Genomic DNA, 20,550 nt, shown 5'->3' with positions numbered 1-20,550 from the left:
TATGTAGAAAACTATGTTGTTTTAGTATTTATTTAATAACATTCAAATATTCATCATTAATATTTCTGTGATTGATAGTTAAAATGTAATACAATTTGGAAAACAGTTTATTATTGTTTTCATYGCCTTTCATATAAAATTAAAGAGAAAATTATAAAAATTATCATTTGGTTGGAAACATAAAATTTTCAGATTAGACATTATGTATATGTTATGACTTCCTATTTCAGAGAGTATTTACATTGATATTAAAATCGTAAAAGTTTATAATATATAACAAATAATAATAATAATATCCACATAAGTTATAATAGTAAATTAATTAATTAAAGTCTAATAATAATAATWATTATTATTATTTATATATAATGAAGTTTTATGACTTACCATTTTAAATTTTACTACTATCAAATCCTGCTAAATATTTTAATTAATTTTATCATTACTAAAAATTTATAAAATATAATTATTTTAACTATTTTTTAAAAATATTAATAACAAGGTGTTCATTAAACTTTTTAAATTATATAYCTAATATCTCATCGTAAATCAATCACACAAAAATTATCTTAAGTAAAATTAATTAATTAAATTAATATAACCAAGACATTAATAATTAACAAATAATCAATAAATGACTCACATATAGTACAGTTAGGTTACATAAAATTGAGACCCATGTGTTTCCGCGATTTACAGCACTAATAAATATGACTTCAAAACTAGTAATAGATATCATAGACTGAATGCTCGACAAATTAAAAACCACTGTATGATAGTGTCGAGTAAACTGAAAAATAAAATAAATGTTAAAATTAAATATTATTTAGCTTAAAGTGTGTGTGTGTGTGTGTGTGTGTGTGTGTGTGTGTGTGTGTGTGTGTGTGTGTGTGTGTGTGTGTGTGTGTGTGTGTGTGTGTGTGTGTGTGTGTGTGTGTGTGTGTGTGACTGTGTGTATCCTATAAGACAAGTTCATAATTAGTTATATCTAAAGATAACGGTGCCGTTGATGAGTCCATAGAAGGCGTCTCTTATCATAATTTTAAGTGTTTGAGTAAACATTATTGTTTAATATATCTGTAATAATGGTAGTTAAAGAAGCATTTATTAGACAATTAATTATATTGATCTCATTTGGCATAACTTTACTTTTCTATTAAGATTTACAACAATAATATTATTATACTATAATTGATTTATAATGTCGTATATTTTTTAGTATCAAAATGAATAAATATTTAATTGTATAGTAATAACTTGAAAAGTATATTTAAACACTGATAGTATTAAAAACTTTTTGTTGTTAGCAATATAAGCACTTAAAAATTATATTCACTCAAAATAAAAGTTAAAATTGTAATAAAAATTTACGCTAAACTCTTAACATATGAATATAATCTAAAGTTATAACTTATAAGAGCTTCAAATCAATTATTATAATGAAATGAAGCAACACTTGTGATCACCTGTTAATAACTCACGGCTTGTGATTAATGGTGGCATTGGTTGTATAGTACAGTACAGTACAGTATTGCCACTTATATTCATATAACATGAATGTCTGTTCAGTAGATTTTTCAAACCATATAAATCCAAACCGTAAATATTGTTTAATAAACTTAAACAAAACATAAACTGTTTATAAAGTAATAATAAATTTTTAATAAATAATAAATAAARTATTAATATATTATTAAAATTATAACTTAAAATATCTTATATTATATTATTGTATTGTAATTTACTATTTATTAACAACTTTATATATTAAAATTAAATTTTTTACATTTAAAAATAAAAGATATCACATATTCACATTAATATAATATTTGGTATTTACTGTGCTATAAGACACGATTAAATATTATTTAAAAATCAATGAAACAAATAAAAATTTAAATCCAAAACCGTTAAAATTAGTTTGGATTTTGTACTCTAATTTATAGTCTAAATTATATTCAATTTAGAAAATAAGATAACATATTATAAAAATGATACAAAGTATGTATTACATACATCTATATCTTTAATGATTATCGGATTTTTATTTATTTGATCCAATTTTGTCAAATATTATTTATATATATAAATGTAATAACTATATTTTTAATTTAATGATTATCCCTATTAGTTCAATTCACTTTAATTAATTTATATTTAGGATATAAAATTATATATAGTTTATAATTGTAAATTACAAGTATAGATAAAACAAATGTTGTACAAAACATCTATTAATCAAAATACTGTTTCGATAATTTTGTAACAAAAATTACAATAAATGAATTGAAACAAACATATGATATAAATTGATTTATAGCAATTTAAAACAGTCAAAAATGTTTAGACAATTAATGTCTTGTTTATAATATTGAGAAATAGAAAAAACACCTGTTATTGTTACCAATATATATGACAGTTTAATGTTTGCTATCAATTATACCAATTTTCCAATTATATTAATTAACCTGTCTATTTTTACAATATTTCTATTTATTACATTTATATACTGCATTTATGCAAATTTTTAAAAATTATATCACCATTTAAGTTGTTTTAAATTATTTAGTTTACTATATTTTAACAATATCATATGGTCTACTATAGAATATATATATATATATATATATATATATATATATATATAGTATTAATATATAAAAATTAGACATTAAATATATTACTGAATAAAAAAATATCAAAATAAACAATAAAATTCTTATTTGTAAATTGTTTTTAATTTAGTTAGTTTGTCAAATAGTTAACTTAACTTTTTAATTTTAGTTTTTGATAATACAATAATTAAATCAAATAACTGCTAAAAATAATTAACATTGTTTACTCATATAAAGTTTTATATTGTATATAACTATGAAAATACATTATGGTTTCCAGGAAATCTATCTTAATATATAAATTTATATATAACATTGTATTAGTATATATGTGCCTGACTTTGTATAAAAGTAACTAAAAATATAATTATATGTGAACTACAAATAGTGTTGCTATACGTCTTCTAAAAACAAATAATTATTAAAATCACAATTTACTTAAAGTTGAAAATATTAGAAATAATTTTATGTACTTTAATACAAATAGTAAAATATAGTGTATTGTTAAAAATTTATACAAATGGATGATAGAGTAGTAGATAACGTATTCAGTGGTAAACTAACAGATCTTCCGACTTTGAGCTCAAAGATTGTCAGAATATTCACGAGCTCTACGTTTACGGGTTTGATATTTATAAATATTTATGAATTATCACTTATATTTAGTTTTGTATTTTTTAAAATTTATTGTATTATCATATTTATACAGATATGTCACTTGAAAGAAATATGTTAATGCAAAATGTTTATCCAAAAATTAAACAATATTGTAAAGAAAGACATGGACTTGAATTTCAAGGTAATTCTTAATTATATTTTTATAATCATTATTTGAGTTTTCTAATAAAATTATATTTAAATTGATTAATTATTATTGTAATTTATTTTTTAAATATATATTTTTTATTAATTAATAAATAAAAAAGTGGTTGATATGAGATGGGGTGTTAGGGATGAGGCTACAGGTAAGTCAAATACTTTATTACTTACTTTAAATAAATAATTTTTACAATTTCTATAAAACACTGCTAACAATATAGACGATCACATGACAAATGAATTGTGTTTAAAGGAAATAGAGAACTGTCAGAGATTATCAATGGGTCCTAACTTTGTTGTATTTGTTGGACAAAAGTATTTTTCAAATTACACAAAATTTATTAATTAAATAATTTAGAGATTATAAAATATAATATATATATTAATATAAACTATATTTATATATGACTTACCATTAGATATGGTTATCGTCCAATTCCTTCAACAATAGAAGGACAAGAATTTCGATTATTGAGACAACAGTTGATTAATATGAATATAAGTGAAGCAGAATTGTTGGACATCTGGTATAAAGAGGATACCAACGCTGTTCCGTCCGTTTTTATATTGCAACCGATTAGCTCTATATTAATTAATTTTACAAATACAGTAAGAGTTATAAATATATAGTTTATTTGATGATTTAATTATAGTAAATATAAATAAATATTATTTACTTATAATAAACTAAACTTAGTCTGAACCAGAACTCCAGTCCAGAGATCAGAGCAATTGGTGGCAAATACTCTATAAGTTACAGATATTGTTGCGAATGTCAGCCACAGCTCTGTTTGAAAGCAATAAACTCAGTGCAGAAGTCAAACACAATTATCATATGTCAGGTGTTATTATATGTCATATATATATATATATATATATATATATATATATATATATATATATATATATATCATAACTCAAGTATCAAAATAGTGTAACAAATCTTTAAATTCAATGCAAAAACTTTTTTTTTATAGTAACTGAACGCGAGATAACCAATGGTTTGCTAAAAGTTTCAAATGCTAGACGACATTGTTTAGCATATATTAGACAAATCAATAAAATCGATTTGACTGACACTAAAGTTGTCGAAAAGTTCATTGATTTGACGACAAAGGGTGACATCGATAGAGAGGCACAGTCTTTGCTCAGTTATCTCAGAGATAACCAAATAGTTAAGCGAATAAACTCACATAATCTGGCAAAGTATTTGAATACCCTTTCAATTTCCTTATATTTTCTCTGCTTTGGCTATAAATTATGGCTTTTTATTAGATTTACAGTGGATTGGAGTTCAAAACAGGGACTTAATATTGACAACCATTCAGAATATATACAAGAATTTTGTCAACATTTCTATAATAATATAACAAAATTAGTGCGAAAAGCGATGCGTAAAGAAGATATCAGTCCTTTTGGTAGTCTATTCAATGAAATACTATATCACTTGAATTCATGTAATAGTAATACACAGGTTTTTGAGGGCAGAAAACAACAGTTAAAAGCTATTGAAAATTATATAAAAAGTGAGTCAAACTTACCTCTAGTACTTCATGGAGAGCACGGATGCGGCAAAACATCACTTCTCGCCAAAGCTGCAACTCTTCTGAAAGAATGGCTGAAAAGTGATGAAAAATATACATTAATTGTCAGATTCATTGGGACCACACCCGACAGTTCTGCAGTGATTCCCCTTTTAACGAGTATTTGCCAACAAATTTCATACAACTTTATGTTGCCTTTTAATGAACTGCCCGATGATCTAATAGGCCTTACCTTTCATTTTAAGCAAATTCTGCTCAAAACCAAAGAACAAAATATTTTTATTTTTATTGATTCTATCGATCAGTTGTCTGATAATATCGAGTCTAGCATTAAGTTGTCTTTTCTCAGTCAACAGTTACCAAACAACGTGAAAGTCATAATCTCCTGTTCCTCATGCGATGAATCTAAAGATTTTGAGTCATTGAATTGTATTATTGATAATAAGCAGCACTTTATAGAAGTTGAAGCACTGGGACCTCAGTTGGCAATTGATATGATTAGAAGTTGGCTTCAATTAGTCAAACGTGATATCACTGCAAACCAGTGGCAAACAGTAGAGACTGTCATCAAAGAGTGCTCTCTTCCTATATTTGCTAAACTTATTTTCGCTGAAATTATACGCTGGAAGTCATACTCACAGCCAAATCATACCATACTTTTCAACACAACAATGGACAACATTTTTAAACTATTTGAACGAATTGAAGTACAACACGGAAAGACATTAGTATCACACGCTCTCTCATATATAACAGCATCTAAAGTATGATTACAAAGCAATTTATTTTACATTTAATAAATACCACTATTTACTGAACAATTATACAATCATGATATGCATTATCATATAAAACACAGTTTCAATATTAAGCAGTATTATTCAAATCTAACCTAATTTAGTTTATTTTATAGAAACATGGATTATTATTTTTTGAAAGTTTAGTCAATTATTTTAAAATTTGTTAAAATTTCAATATTAAAGATATAACAAATAGTGTATAATATTGTGAAAGCAGAATGGTTTGAGTGAAAGTGAATTGGAGGACTTGTTATCATTAGACGACATTGTTTTGGATGATGTCTTTCAATATCATTTACCTCCAGTTAGAAGAATAGCTCCACTTTTGTGGACAAGAATTAGAAATGATTTACCAAATTATTTGACCGAAAGAGATGCCAATGGTGTGAATGCAATGAATTGGTATCACAAACAGTTCAGAGACGCCTCAATACAAAGATATTTTGTCAAAGAAGAAGTGGTTCAATATTTTCATTCATCAATAGCTGACTATTATTTAGGCATTTGGAGCGGTGRTTCAGAAAAGCCTTTCAAATATACAAAATCTCAAAGAAAACGATTTAATATAACAGAGACTGAATCAAAAGCCGACCGAAAAGTGCCGACTCAGCCATTGGCCTACTTTACGATTGACGGAAAAATTTTGAGATATAACTTAAGAAAACTGGCAGAACTGCCCTATCATTTGATTAGAGCCAACAGATTTCATGATTTATTAAAAATTGTTTTATTTGACTACAATTGGTTACATTCAAAGCTCAGTTGTTTTTCATTGCAGTCAATATTAGCCGACTTTTCGGATGCCATACATTATATGAGCAAATATTATGATAACCAAAATGTATTAAAAGAGATTTCATTATTGGCCGATGCTTTAAAGTTATCGGCACCGGTAATAGTGGACAATCCAAATATGATTGCACCACAAATTTTAGCCAGACTTTTATCACTTCGTAACGAATATCCAAATATAAATCATTTATTAAAACAATGCGATTCTAAGGGATCTTCACATTGCGCTCTTTTACCTGTTAATCACTGTCTGCACACACCTGGAGGACCATTGGTTTATTCACTAGAAGGACATTCATTTGGAATTTGGGATTTTGCACTGACATCCGATTCACAATATGTTATATCTGTATCGAATCGCTTTATTATTTGGGACCTGTCCACCGCTGAGATATCACTAGAAATTGATCCCATTGTCAGTGGTATAATGTTTTCAGTTTTGTTAACTTCTGATGACAAATATGCAATAACTTATACAAATTATAATCAAATATTAATATTAAATATAATATCATCGGAATTAATAGTTATTTCATTAAATAAACTAAATATTACTGAAGATATTTTAGGATTATCATTAAGTTGGGATCAAAAACAGTGCGTTGTCTGGACTAGTAATGAATGGATAGTTTTCGATACAAAATCAATTAATATTTCTATGGATTCATATATAACTAAATACATGATTGATAAAGAATTTGATAATTTATTAGATGAAAAACTGTCATTAGTTATGATTGAATATATTAAAGAAAATGAAAGACATTTGATTTATGAAACAAAACAAGAAAATCAATTTATTTTACTAACTATTCATAATTGTAGGTTATATCAAAAAATTGATTTTTGGTATACATTTGCATTGAATAATAGTCGCACAGTTATCTTTGTTGGCGACCAATTGGGTCGAGTTTGCTATCATAGAAAACGCAGAAATAAATGGTCGCCAAAGCTTTATCTGTCACCTGAATTAGTTCATAACTCTGATGAAGAGTCAAAGAGTAATAATCAATTACTTTATTTAAAAGTATATAAAACCAAATTTTTGGTTGCATTTCGTTTAAGAGGATTTCATATATGGACTATTGATTCACTTCCGTTAAGTAATCAATGTCTTTACCTTTCACTACCAAATAATGTACTTAATATTCAATTAAAACCATTTAAATGTCCAAATCCTTTGGTAATCACAAAGTCTAACCAATATGTTATTGGAGGCATCAGAAAGTGTTTTTACATTTGGTCTCTTCAGAGCTCACAACTTCTTAAGACATTAGACGCACACTTCTCCAGAATTTTGGAAATGAAGTCTTGTATTATTAATGATTTGGATGCTATTGTTTCGTCATCTTTGGATAAAACAATCAAAGTATGGAATATTAAAAATCTTTTTGAGAAAAGCCATACAATTAACAGAATGGATCTACCAATTGATTCAATAAGTTTTTCATCTGTCAAGAACATAGTTATGACAACAACACGAAACTCTTTGGGCATTTGGTCTCTAGAAACGGGTCAACTCTTGACCACTTTGTCTGATTCAAAGATTGGTGCCATTGTTACTCAGGCACTGATCTCAGACAATGGCAATTATATTGTATGCATTGAATGCAATAACTTAATTATATGGGACTTAAATGATTTCAATGTCACATACAAAGAGCTACACTTAAATGTCAAACAATTGTCTTTAGCCGATAACGATTCCAAAGTCATTATTGTAAATTGCATTTCTGATGAAAATGATATCAAACAAATGGTTTTAACCGTTAGATCAGTTCCATCGGGTGATAAACTATATGAAATACCATTCATTTCTATAAATAGATGTAATAATTTAGTGGTGATTACAAAAGATAATAAACATATAATATTGACAATTGTTGAAAACACATACAATGAAGGTCTGGATGTCTATAATTTAGATAATGGACAACAAATACATTGTATTAAACTCGAAAAAATTAAATATATTGACATTTTTCCGATGAGATATCGAGGCAAAGACACAGTTATTGGACTAATTAGTACAGATTTTTCATATATTATTGACATTTACACACAAAGAGTTTTGATCAAAATTAAGCGATGGAATGGACAGATAGATTCTGACGGCAAATACGGATTGTTTTCACCCGCAAGAGGTGGTCTCGAACTCATTGAACTCAAGTACGGATCAACTATTAAAGTATTGTTGCCTCAGACCACTGAAGGAATGGTTAATGTTGTGACTGGTTTTACATCTGATGACTGCTATGTCTATTATTATCATACAATCAAAAAGTCTCTTCTGTTAGTATATCAATGACTGTATAAAATATTTTCATATCTAATTGATATATGATTTTCCTTTAAGACTTATCCGTTTAAAAGATGGTAATGTTATTGCAAACTATAAGCTGAGTGCAGAAGCAAAAGATATCAAATCAAGTCCTGACTCAAGATATTTGGTGGTCGGAGGGGTTGATGGAAGTCTGATTGTACTTATAATAGCTGATCACAAAAGCAGAGATGGTCTCAAATATATCAATGAATTGCCCACTCGATTGTCAGATTGCGATCAGAAGACACGCGATCCCTCCAAGACATGGAAAGTCATCTCTAAATTGGCAGTCATTGCAGCTAAAAGTCAATCAAAGAGTTCCCAAAACGATTCAAAAACTTGTGTTTTATCTTAATTTACTTTTGACAACAATTTTGTGTTAAATCATAATCTTTTAATATAATAAAAAAAAATCAAATATTTATTTAATAGATTATATTATCAAATATATTATAATATATTAAATTTAATCAATTTATTGATACAATTAAAAGTTATTTCTAAAAAATTGTTAATATTGTATAATATAAATGTTAATGTATTGTTATATTAGTACATATTATTATTGATAATGATTGAATCAATTGTATGTTAATATTAACATGGACAATTGTCTATATTATAATAAATGTATGCATTATTGGTTATCTGGACGTATAGTCCTATTATAATAAACCAATTGATTTATTAATACATTACAACTACTACTGTATGATATAATAGTGATTGCGTAAGACTTTCACATTATTTGCCAATAAGTAACTCAAAACTAGCGCCCAATGTATGCATTGTATTGCGTAATGAATGGCATTAATGTTGGAATCAGTAATAGTGTATTAAAAAGGGTTCACTTTGTATATAACATATGAATACATAAAGCAATTGTGAAAAAACATTAGAAAACATTGGAAAACATTAACATTGAGTCACATAAACATTGAATTGAAGTGAATGTCGAGTCAGTCATCAATTGATTAAATCAATCGATTGATTGCTTTTAATAAAAACAAATTAACGACAATTAGCTGTGAATTACAACTCATTGAATACAAAACAGTTAACTAAAAGACATTTACCGATAATATTGACTGACTTGAAGACCACTTAAATGAAGACATGAATCTAACATTTTGTTACCGACTTGTGGTCACAATATTTCTTGTGATAAGTCTTCACTTAAACCGATTTCTTAACAAATGTTGCGTTCATTCACAGTCAGGTTAGTATCACTTTGATTGGTCATCAGGTCATCAATGTCTTTAACTAACCATTTAATCGTATTTATCATTAATTTTAATAGTAAATCAAATAAATTATATGAGAGACGATTCATTAGATACGTTGTCATCAGAGGTGACATCGATTCTTAGATTTACTCCACAATCACTTCATTTTAATCATCAGTAAGACAATAGCAATACAGGCTATTAATGATGAAAATCTAATCACTGATTATTATTTCAGTTCAATTGGTATCCCATATATTCAAAAAGTCTTAGTCGAAAATATACAAAAAGATAATTCAATACAAATGTTATCCATATCTGGAAATACTGTTCATTTTCACTGTTCCTTCTTTGAAGATAAAGTATGTATTTATTCGTATGATTTAATGATTATATAATAAAATTATTTGTTATAACAGGTGATAGAGTCCGGCGGTAACACCACATTTGAAGTGGTATTTCTGGCCCGAACTGAAGGACCCGTTAATAACACGTTATATATTCACACGTCTTTGGGTTCTTTTAAATACAGAGTGACAGCTATTGGTGTATCAAATCCATTCAGATTGAGGCCATTTATTGGCGCCAAAGTGCCCATCAATTCTTCATATGCACCACTCATTCACATCTATAATCCTCACAACTCAACACTTCAGGTTTATTTTGGTTCAATACTTTGTTATTTTATTACAAAATTTTTAGTTTTAAATATATATATAATAGTTAACAGAAATGTATACAACTGGTGGTGGATTACATCTTGAGCTGCCATCAGGCGATCCCGAGGGACCAAAAACTCTTTGGCAAATCGCACCGTTTGAAACTAAAACCATAATGAGAGCCAATTTCTTAGCTCGAAGTGAGAAAAATCATACCTCATATATAAGGATTAAAACCAATAGTAGTGCCGAACAATTTGTGATATTACCGGTTGAAGTGGAAGTTTCATCGGCGCCGGGAATATATTCACCAATTGATATGTTAGACTTTGGTGTTATGCGTACTCAAGACGAGCCGCGAACAGTTCCCATTCAACTGCTGAACGCCGGCTCCAAACAAATTCAAATCCAGAATGTGATCGCAACGCCAGTTAACGAAGCGCTTACTATTGATTTCACGGCACCGGTAAAAGTGATGCCAAACATATACCACACGACTGATATCGCTACTGTAACTCTTACGCCAAGCAAAATAACTCAATGTATAAAGCAATGCATCGGTAAAATAGTAGTAAAATCTAAGAACAATCAGTACAAACTTGCCATTCCTTACTCAGTCAGACTATTACAAGGGTTTGTTGCTATTTGTTGTTTCCATTAATTTATTTATTAATTTTAGTTATTTTTTATTTAATAGATATCTAAGTTTTAATGAATCGCAAACACAATTTTATATTCAAGCAAATTCAGTACAAGAAAAGCGGACTTTATATTTAAACAATAAATTTAACACAAGTATAGCAATTAATTCGATATCACTGCCAGATGAAGCCAAACCATACTTTAAGGTTACATTAGTTTCGCGCACTGTTACCATATTTGAGAATTCAAAAGAAGCTGCGCTTAAGATTACTTTTACTCCATCATCTCATTTGACTCATTTGGAAACAACTTTCCGATTAAACACAAATCTCAGTTATTTTGACGTTCCCTTACAAGCCTATAGCGGCAAATTAGATGTGGTTTGTAATTATTATTTATGATTTATTTATTGTCTATTAATATAGTTTTATAATTACAAATTTAGTTTATTCCTCAATCGTTGAATCAAACGGTTCTTGATTTTGGTGCCATTGGTTTAGGAGAGAAAAAGTCTATGACTTTTGCTGTGATAAATAATAATCCAGTTGTAGTTAAATTGAAACACTGGGGCTGTAATATGAGTAAAGCTTATGTTGAGCTAATGGGCATCGCTGAAGGAAATGCAACTATTATATCACATAAATTGGATTTTTCCACACTTTCTAAAAAACAAATAACAATTTTGAAACCTAAATATTATGCAATATTTAAACTTCATTTAATGGGCTTTCAAGACGAAGGTGTATATTATGGCGAGACATTTGTAGAGACACCAAATGAGAGACTTAGTATACCATTTGTTGTGCACGCAGTTGAGGGAAGTTTTGTCTTACACGACATATCTATTGTTAACTGCTTTCCGGGACGTATATCATCACAAAGTGTTCAAATTACCAGTTATTTCACACATGAACTCAAATACAAGTCAAGTCTTATTGTACCCGAAGACGAACGCTTTTCATTGCAGGTGAACAACTCAGTTGTCAGATATGGTCACAACTATATCGGGAAACTATATTTTGATCCAATCAAAAGTTGCGGCAAACTATGTTACTCTGGTCTCGACACATCCAAAGAAGTGGGACATCTATGGCTTCTGGGTATTGGTCTTCATCCCGACACTGGATATATTGATAAAGAATTGCATAAATTATTATACAGTCGTTGGACTAATTTAAAAGAGACGGAGAAAAAGTATATTTTTTTGTTTATTATTTTGTTGTTGTTGTTGTTGAATATATGTTAATAATTATTAATTTTGCAGTATAAGTGTCATATTAAAAGTAGCCATTGATGGTGTTAGTCCACTGTCCATTCCCGCTGAGGCACAATTACAATGGCCACGACTAATTAATAAAAAAGTGGTCAAATTCCCGATTACACGGGTTGGAAATATAACAGTAAGTTTAGAAATTATTTGTTAATTACACTATTATTAGTAAATTATATTAAATTTGAATTTTTATAGAACAAAGAGATAATGATTGAGAATCCGTCCTCTCAAGTCTTACTAATCCAAGTGGTCTTACTATCAGATTATCCAAATCCTGAAGCAATTTTACATCTATTTAAGTCAGGTTTTCGCACTCAATGGTCTGACGCTGAGCTAAACGCAGCCGAAACTAAACCCAAAAGTTTTCATTTAACAAATTTGACTTCAGATGAGATGATATCTAATAGGAAAAGCATTAAAGAAGCTATTGGTGTGAATCCTGATTTTAATTCATTAACATTTCTGATGCCATTTGGAACCCGAAAAAAAGTTTCTATAAGTTTTGTCCCAAAAGATGACTCAGCTCTAGTGTCGACTATTTTATTAATTCGAAACAATTTGACAATAATTGATGCAATTTTACTTCAAGGACAGGGAGGGAATGGAATATTGAAAATTGGAAATCAATTGCCGGGACATAAATCTAGTCTTTCATTTGAATTACTTGAAAAACACTTAAAAAGTTGTTCGAAATCGAAGAGCAGTCAATCGACAACTAGCGGTTCGTTTCCAATTGAACCCACATTTACAGTCCACCGAACCTTTACAGCTGTTAACGTCGGAAAGCTTTCGATGCGAATAAACGGTTTTGCAATCGGACCCCAAAATGGTGGCACAGCTATGACTTGTCAGGGATTTGGATTTAAGGTTATAAATTGCAATCCATTTGATTTGAGACCTAACGAGAATCGCAAAATCCATATCGCATTTACACCTGATTTTACACAATATAAGGTTAAGCATACGTTAACCATATTAACAGATAATCCAAATGAAAAGATTGAGTACGCATTGGTGGCAACACTACCCAAACATTTGCTTCCTATTTGCAATCAATCACTGCCGCGTCCCAACTGGGAGGCCGTCCTTTACTATTGTTTGGTAACAATGATGTTATTCATGATTTTGTTGGCCATATGTGTGGCATTCTTCGATGGCGACAGAATTCTTAATTTCTCATTCTATCCGGTGCTTACAACTTATACAGTGACTACTTTCGAGACCAATAACACTGTCACTGAAAATATTAATGAAAATATGTATCAAAGAGTTAAATTATGTGTTGAAGAGTCTAAAGATAATAATAATAAATCAAATACTAATGTTAGACAAAGAAAACAGAAGAATATACGCAACCCTAAGGAAGAATTAAACAATGAAGTAACTAATGGTCGTATATATGACGGCCAGACGTGGGCTCAGTTCTTAAAGAAGAAATTTGTACGACGAGACTCATCCAGTAGTGATAAAAGTAATGGTAGTAATAATAATATGCATTTATTGACAACTCAAACAATAACATCAAAAAATAATCAAATTAGTGGTGAAAATATCAAAAGTAAAGAGTCGTTGAATGCGATAAATAGCGATAAAAACATAATAACTAATAAAACGAAAACAAAAAAGAATCCGAAGAATGAAATAGAAAATAAATTAAATAATAATAAAAAGAAAATGAATTATTCAACAAAACTTGAAAATCTAACAAATGTTGTATCATTTCCTCCGCCACCACTTCCAGAGTTTGCCTCATCTTTCGATGAAAAAGACTTTATTAAGAACACAAAGATTTCTAAGAAACAGCGAACCGGTTCTGTTAATAGTCATGAGTCAAACAGTGGGCCCTCCAGTCTGGAGCTTCCATATAAAATTAAAAGCCATTCAACTTCTAATACTTTATATAATAGTAAAATAACGACTAAGAAATCAAAGAAAGAAGAGTCAGTTGCAGACGATAATGAGTCGTACCATTCATCTAATGATTCAATTATATGGGACACACCTATCAGTACTTTTGAATCTGAAAAATCTATGAATGAAATTCTCAAACAAACAGAAATTTTTGCCGAAAAAAATGCATCTTTAGATCAAAATTTGAAACATAAATCAAAATCAAAAGAACAATCTAAGTATTCGTTTCCACAAAATCGTGAGTCGTCTATGTTTGGCAATTGGACTAATATGAGACCCTCAACACCTCCGGTCTCGTCAACACATCATTTAACAGATGATATTTCGTCGCAGAGGAGAACACCGCCTCATAAGTTCAATCAGGCAATTGAACGACCCATACCATCAAATCCGTGGTTTACCACAAGTAATCCAGACTCGAATCAGGTAAATGGTAGCAATACTTTGGACAGTGAATTGAATCAATTGAGAGCTACATCTTCGCCGTGGAATTCAAACAATAATTGCAGTGTTGAGTCACAACAGGATATAATAAAAAACAATAATAATTGGGATCTTTTTACTGGAATTGAATCGACTAAAGACTTGTGGAGTCCTGTGCCTAACAATAACAACACATCCAAATGGTCCGCTCCCTCACAGATCCCGAACTCGACTACTAGTCAGTCGACATCCCTTTGGAACGATTCATTCGCTAATGATTTGTGGAATGCAAAGCCTAATGATATCAACAATACTTGGACTGACTATTCAACTATTGGTGGCAACAATTTGATGACAAAAGATAATCCAAAACCAAACACGACAAACACTATTTCTGATTCAATGGATTCGTCATTTAATTTGTTTGGTCGTAGTCTATGGAGTCCTTTGTCGGCGACTTCAAACTCAAACGCAGAAAATACAAACACTTTAACAACTACTGGATCGACCACTTCGTCGTCTTCGAGCACCTGGTCTTTCACTCCCTTCTCGTTGTTTGGCTCTTCTTCACAATCAACTCAATATAATCGTAATAATGAACAACAAAAATAAATAAAAACTGTTTGTTAAGAAAACAAATTTATACTTTTATTGTCAAATAAGACTTAAATAAAACTTAGAAAATAATTAGAAAAAGCAATAAATAAAAATTCAAATGACAACAAGTTATTAAAATTTATAAGATTTAAATTATTAAATTTGTTTCAATACAACAAATATTGATTACCGGTATATACTGTATATAAAAAATATTAACCCTCTAAACGATATATAAAATATTGGAGATAAACCTTAATCCATAAAAATTAGAAAATATTAATATGTATTGTCATTTAGTTTTTGTTGAGACTCTTGAGAGTTAGTATTGTCTTGTTTGCCAACAATGACAGTCATTCCCGTATCAAAAGCTGCTCTTTTGGCTATAGCTTTGGGTCCGAGATTTGATACATTCTGAAGAGTGATGGCTGCGTTGCCCGCCGTATATAAGGCATGTTCAGTGGCATCGGCTGGTTGTTGACCGTACTTCTGGTTAACGATACCAACCGTTTCATTTGATATTGTCTTTGCTAAAAGTATGGCGTTTTCGGTCACTCCGTTATAAAGTGTTCCAAATCCCTGTAGAGTTCCCGAAGCAACTGTCAGAATGCCGTCGCATATCTTTTCCGATTCATTGTCACTCTTTCCCGAAACATTTGATATCAGTTTCTTTGAATGCCTTTTCACATGTGGTGCCAAACATTTGCCTAATTGATTGGTTCCTTTGGCCACTGCATTGACAGCAAATCCTGTGACAGATACGGCCGCGTTTGAAGCAGTGCGCAAACCTCGTAAGCCTGATATCACTCGGGGATCAACTTCTCTGTTCTCACTTGTATTTGTAGACTGACTTGTTTTCACATGAGAGGCACCTCTTTTGATCCAATCATTAGCTACTTGTGCCCCATATGTGATGCCATTGTTAAGAAGTTCTGCGCCTTGTATTATACCTTTAGCAATGGTGTCGGCAACTCCTCCCGATTGTTCCTCTGTTTCTGTAGTAATTCCTGGAGAAGGAACAGTTGATGCGCCCAAAGGCATTGGTTCCGAGTCTGATGTTTCCATCGCAACCTCGGCTTCTGTTGGAGTCGACGGTATGGATAACAACTGATCGATGATTGGTTTCCATTCTTGTGGTGAGTCCTTAAGATCACAATATAAAAGTAAAACATTTTCCAATAACAACACTTTAATATCGTCGACCACTTCGGTGTTGATAAACAACAAAGTCATTGATCCGACGTTTGAAACGTCGGGAAACAAATAACACAGACATTGGTTACGATATCTGAAGATCGGAGTCGTGTCCTTTTCTAACGGATAAAACCAATCCTTGCATTTAATTAAAGCTAATCTTTGCGACAATTCTCGTTGTTTTGGATCCAGTCTTCCGTCAATTACTTCGCGAAACACCCGAAATGTTTGGTCTTTGATAACTGAAGTCAACTCATATTCACCGCAAGTGTCGTTGTATTTCAAGTGATAGACGTCTACACTCTTGACGCTCACTATCTCTTCAATGTCTGAATTACTGCTTAAAGACATATCCTCTTTGTTTTTATCAAATCAACCGATAATCAGATGTTTATAATCACAACAAAAATGACAACAAAAACAATGATTCATATGATATAAAAAAATACTTGAATTCAATGAATGAGTCATTCATTGATTACTGAAAACATTGCGTCAAAACATTGAAATCATTGACTCATTTGATTCATTCAATTATTTCTAACATGAGATGAGTTATCATTGAATCGTTAAGTGATGTATACTTCGAGACCATTGATTGCATCACAAGTTGTGACCACTTGTCATAAGTCTTAAGACTTGCGGATCAATTAGTTTGAGAGACAATGTTTTGTTTAATCATTTGTATATATATTTATAAATTGTATTTATTTTTTATAAAACTTTTTTAGTGTACAAAATATTTTAAAATTATAGTTAATTTATTTAATAACAGTTATAAACAATCAATGATTTAGGAAATAAATCATTTATTTTCATAAACAATATATATATACTGTATATACTGTATATTTTTTAATTGCATTTCTATTAATAGTTATTTTTTTAGTATTTAATTATAATTTTGAACTAAATATTTCAGCAAAAAAATTATTCAAAACTTATTGATTTATTAACAATTGTTTAGTTAACGTATTGATTGTATAGAGTCTATAGACTCTAGTATTAAYCAAAGTTTAGTCCAATCAATCATTTTGTATTTTAATTCATTGAATGTCAAGTTTGTTGAATTTAATTCATTATAATGTCATAAAACTAACTCTTAAATAATTTAACTAAAACCTTGAAAACAATAAATAAAATTAAATGATGTCTAATATGTAATATAAATAATTTTAGATGTTTTTGCTAAAGTTATATTTTTAAAATTTTATAACAATAATAATAATTGTAAAATTTAATAATGTAATTTATTATTATATTATATACAGGTATGTACGATATATGATATACAATATATACTTTTTTATTTATGTTTATTTATATTTTGGTATATTACTATGTTTAATAATTTATTAATAAGTTATTACTAATTTATATAATGCTAAACATGTTATATACTGTATTATTTATAATATGAACTTATTATTATTTTTAAATATTATTAATTTTTTGTTAAATGTGTATATAAATAATATATTTATTATTTTATATTTATTTTTTAACAAAAAATTAATTATCATTAAAATAATAATATAATAATAAGTTTTGTATTACTAATTGATAAATGGCTAATATTTATCTGACAAACCATATGTACAAATGAAGTTTATTTTTTATTTATTAAGAAACACATAATTTCAATGACATACACATGTAATGCAAAAATCAATTATTTATACATGAATTGCTTATTTTTAGTATATATTATAGAAAAATAATATGTTTTCGTTGGCTAACATTTCATATTTTGTGTAATCTTTAAATTAATTGCATTTATTGCTTATATTTTCAAATTGAATATTATTTATAATTTACTGTATATTCAAAATTAATTGACTATTTTGTTTGCAAACTTGTTATTAATACTGTAAAAACAAATATGGTTTTTAAAGAATTAATTAATATGTATTAACATAATTTTAAACATTTATATTTATTTAGTATATATAGACTAAATTTGAAAAAAGTAAAATATATTTAGTAAAATTAATATTTAATATTATAATATAATAAGTATTTAATATTATATTTCAGATATCTTGAAATGGGTTAAAAATTTAAATAAATAAACACATAATACACTCATAATTTTAAGTTACTGTGTTTTATTGTATAAAACAATGTGTTTTTTAATAAATAAATAAAACTATAGATGCATTATATAAACAATAAATTAATATATAACATAAAAAGTCATAAAATGATGATATCAACTAAATTTGCTTTAGTAATACTACTACTACTACTTTATTACTAAAATATAAATTCTAACAATTGTTTTATAAAATAACAATATGAATGTAAAAAATTATAACTATAAACTATGCCAATGATTTTTTTTAATCATATTTAAGTTAACATTTATGTATAAATTGTGTGTAAAATTTTTATTTGCATTTTAAAATAAAACTATTATTAGTTACATTCTTTTATTATTATTTATATATTATCATAAAATTTATAGTGAGAAATAAATATAGTGTCTTAATTGACATTTAATTGCATGTTATATTGATAGTATTTTTAATGGATAAATGAAATTTATTTAATTAAAATAATAAAAACAAATATTACAAATATTTTTCAAATTTAGGTAAGCTTTTTGTTTTCATAAAAATTCTATATTTATAAACAAGTTATTATTTTTTGTTACTATGAATACATGAAAAATAATACACAGCTCTATAAATTTAAATTATTTATTTTAGATTTAACTTATTTGTTAAGTTATCAATAATGATTTATATTAATTTACTGCATAAATGTTTTGTTTTTGTCGTGCTCTAAATGCTAGTAAAATCAATCATTTTATTTTAGAAGAGAGAGAGAGAGAGAGAGAGAGAGAGAGAGAGAGAGAGAGAGAGAGAGAGAGATTCATTAATATTAATAAAATAAAATATATTTTAGTTATACATTGATTTTGTTTTTAAAATAATTGAAATTATTGTAATTTAGATATAATATGCAAGATAGTTAAAATATTTTTGTTTTATTGATGATATACAGTATATAAAAAAAATTATGTTTTATATTATGTGATATTTTAGGTTATATTAATTTTAAAATACAACAAAATACTTATAAGATTTATATTAAGTTTTGTTTTTATATATAAATATAAAGTCAAAATATTAGTACTGTTATTCTTGATTACTTTGTTTTATTATTATTAAAATTATTATTGATTTTTAAGTTCATTGATTGATAAAACATCAATTAAAAATTACTTTAGATTTATTGGTTTTACATATTAAATGAGTATATAATTATTGGTAATAATTTGTTTAAATTAATTTTTTCACTCTTAATACTTATTAATTTTTAATGAGATGTTTAAATGCAATTTATGTTTTACATTCTTTTAATTTATGTTTATTATACCTCTAAGTGATTTCACTAATATTATTAATACAAATAAATAAATTACTTATTTTAAAAATAAATTTTATTATGAAAGACAACAAGTAATTGAACTCTTGTCCCATAATTGTCAGCTGACAGACATCTCTCTCAAGACATTTCTACATAAAATTAATTAAATAAAAATTAGAAGTTTTTTAGTTAACTTAAAAAGTGGCTTATGTTGTGTCCAAATATAAAATATACAGTATTTATCTTTATGTTATTTGTAATTTGAAATCATTAAAATATTTTCAATGTTAAGTGTTTTTCTATTAAAATAAAATCATTATATTTTACAACTCTAAACCATTAAACAATAGTTTATTG

At 27.8% G+C, this 20,550-nt stretch overlaps 3 protein-coding genes across 3 annotated transcripts; 2 read left to right on the top strand and 1 right to left on the bottom strand.

Annotated features, from left to right (window-relative positions):
* Positions 1-3,135: 3,135 nt before the first annotated feature.
* On the top strand, positions 3,136-9,248 carry LOC128964089 (NACHT and WD repeat domain-containing protein 2-like). The gene is made up of 11 exons (XM_054310684.1): positions 3,136-3,238; positions 3,325-3,414; positions 3,542-3,580; positions 3,656-3,749; positions 3,854-4,043; positions 4,132-4,276; positions 4,412-4,640; positions 4,710-5,742; positions 5,996-8,474; positions 8,577-8,862; positions 8,927-9,248. Exons 1-11 carry the CDS (start codon positions 3,136-3,138, stop codon positions 9,246-9,248), a joined length of 5,010 nt encoding a protein of 1,669 aa, XP_054166659.1.
* Positions 9,249-9,730: 482 nt separating this feature from the next.
* On the top strand, positions 9,731-15,639 carry LOC128963982 (transmembrane protein 131-like). The gene is made up of 9 exons (XM_054310574.1): positions 9,731-10,112; positions 10,194-10,296; positions 10,358-10,481; positions 10,539-10,775; positions 10,843-11,411; positions 11,476-11,800; positions 11,866-12,614; positions 12,685-12,820; positions 12,889-15,639. Exons 1-9 carry the CDS (start codon positions 10,010-10,012, stop codon positions 15,637-15,639), a joined length of 5,097 nt encoding a protein of 1,698 aa, XP_054166549.1. The 5' UTR covers positions 9,731-10,009.
* Positions 15,640-15,794: 155 nt separating this feature from the next.
* On the bottom strand, positions 15,795-17,298 carry LOC128961599 (spartin-like). The gene has a single exon (XM_054307886.1). The coding sequence runs from the start codon at positions 17,167-17,169 to the stop codon at positions 15,904-15,906; it is 1,266 nt and encodes a 421-aa protein (XP_054163861.1). The 5' UTR covers positions 17,170-17,298; the 3' UTR covers positions 15,795-15,903.
* Between the last annotated feature and the right edge of the window lie 3,252 nt (positions 17,299-20,550).

Source organism: Oppia nitens, unplaced genomic scaffold (assembly GCF_028296485.1).
Source record: "Oppia nitens isolate AA-2021 unplaced genomic scaffold, nextdenovo-longstitch-racon4-pilon3 scaffold10_pilon_pilon_pilon, whole genome shotgun sequence".
NCBI lineage: Eukaryota > Metazoa > Arthropoda > Arachnida > Sarcoptiformes > Oppiidae > Oppia > Oppia nitens.
The sequence above is the reverse complement of the archived record's forward strand: the minus strand, read 5'-3'. Positions and strand labels throughout refer to the sequence as shown.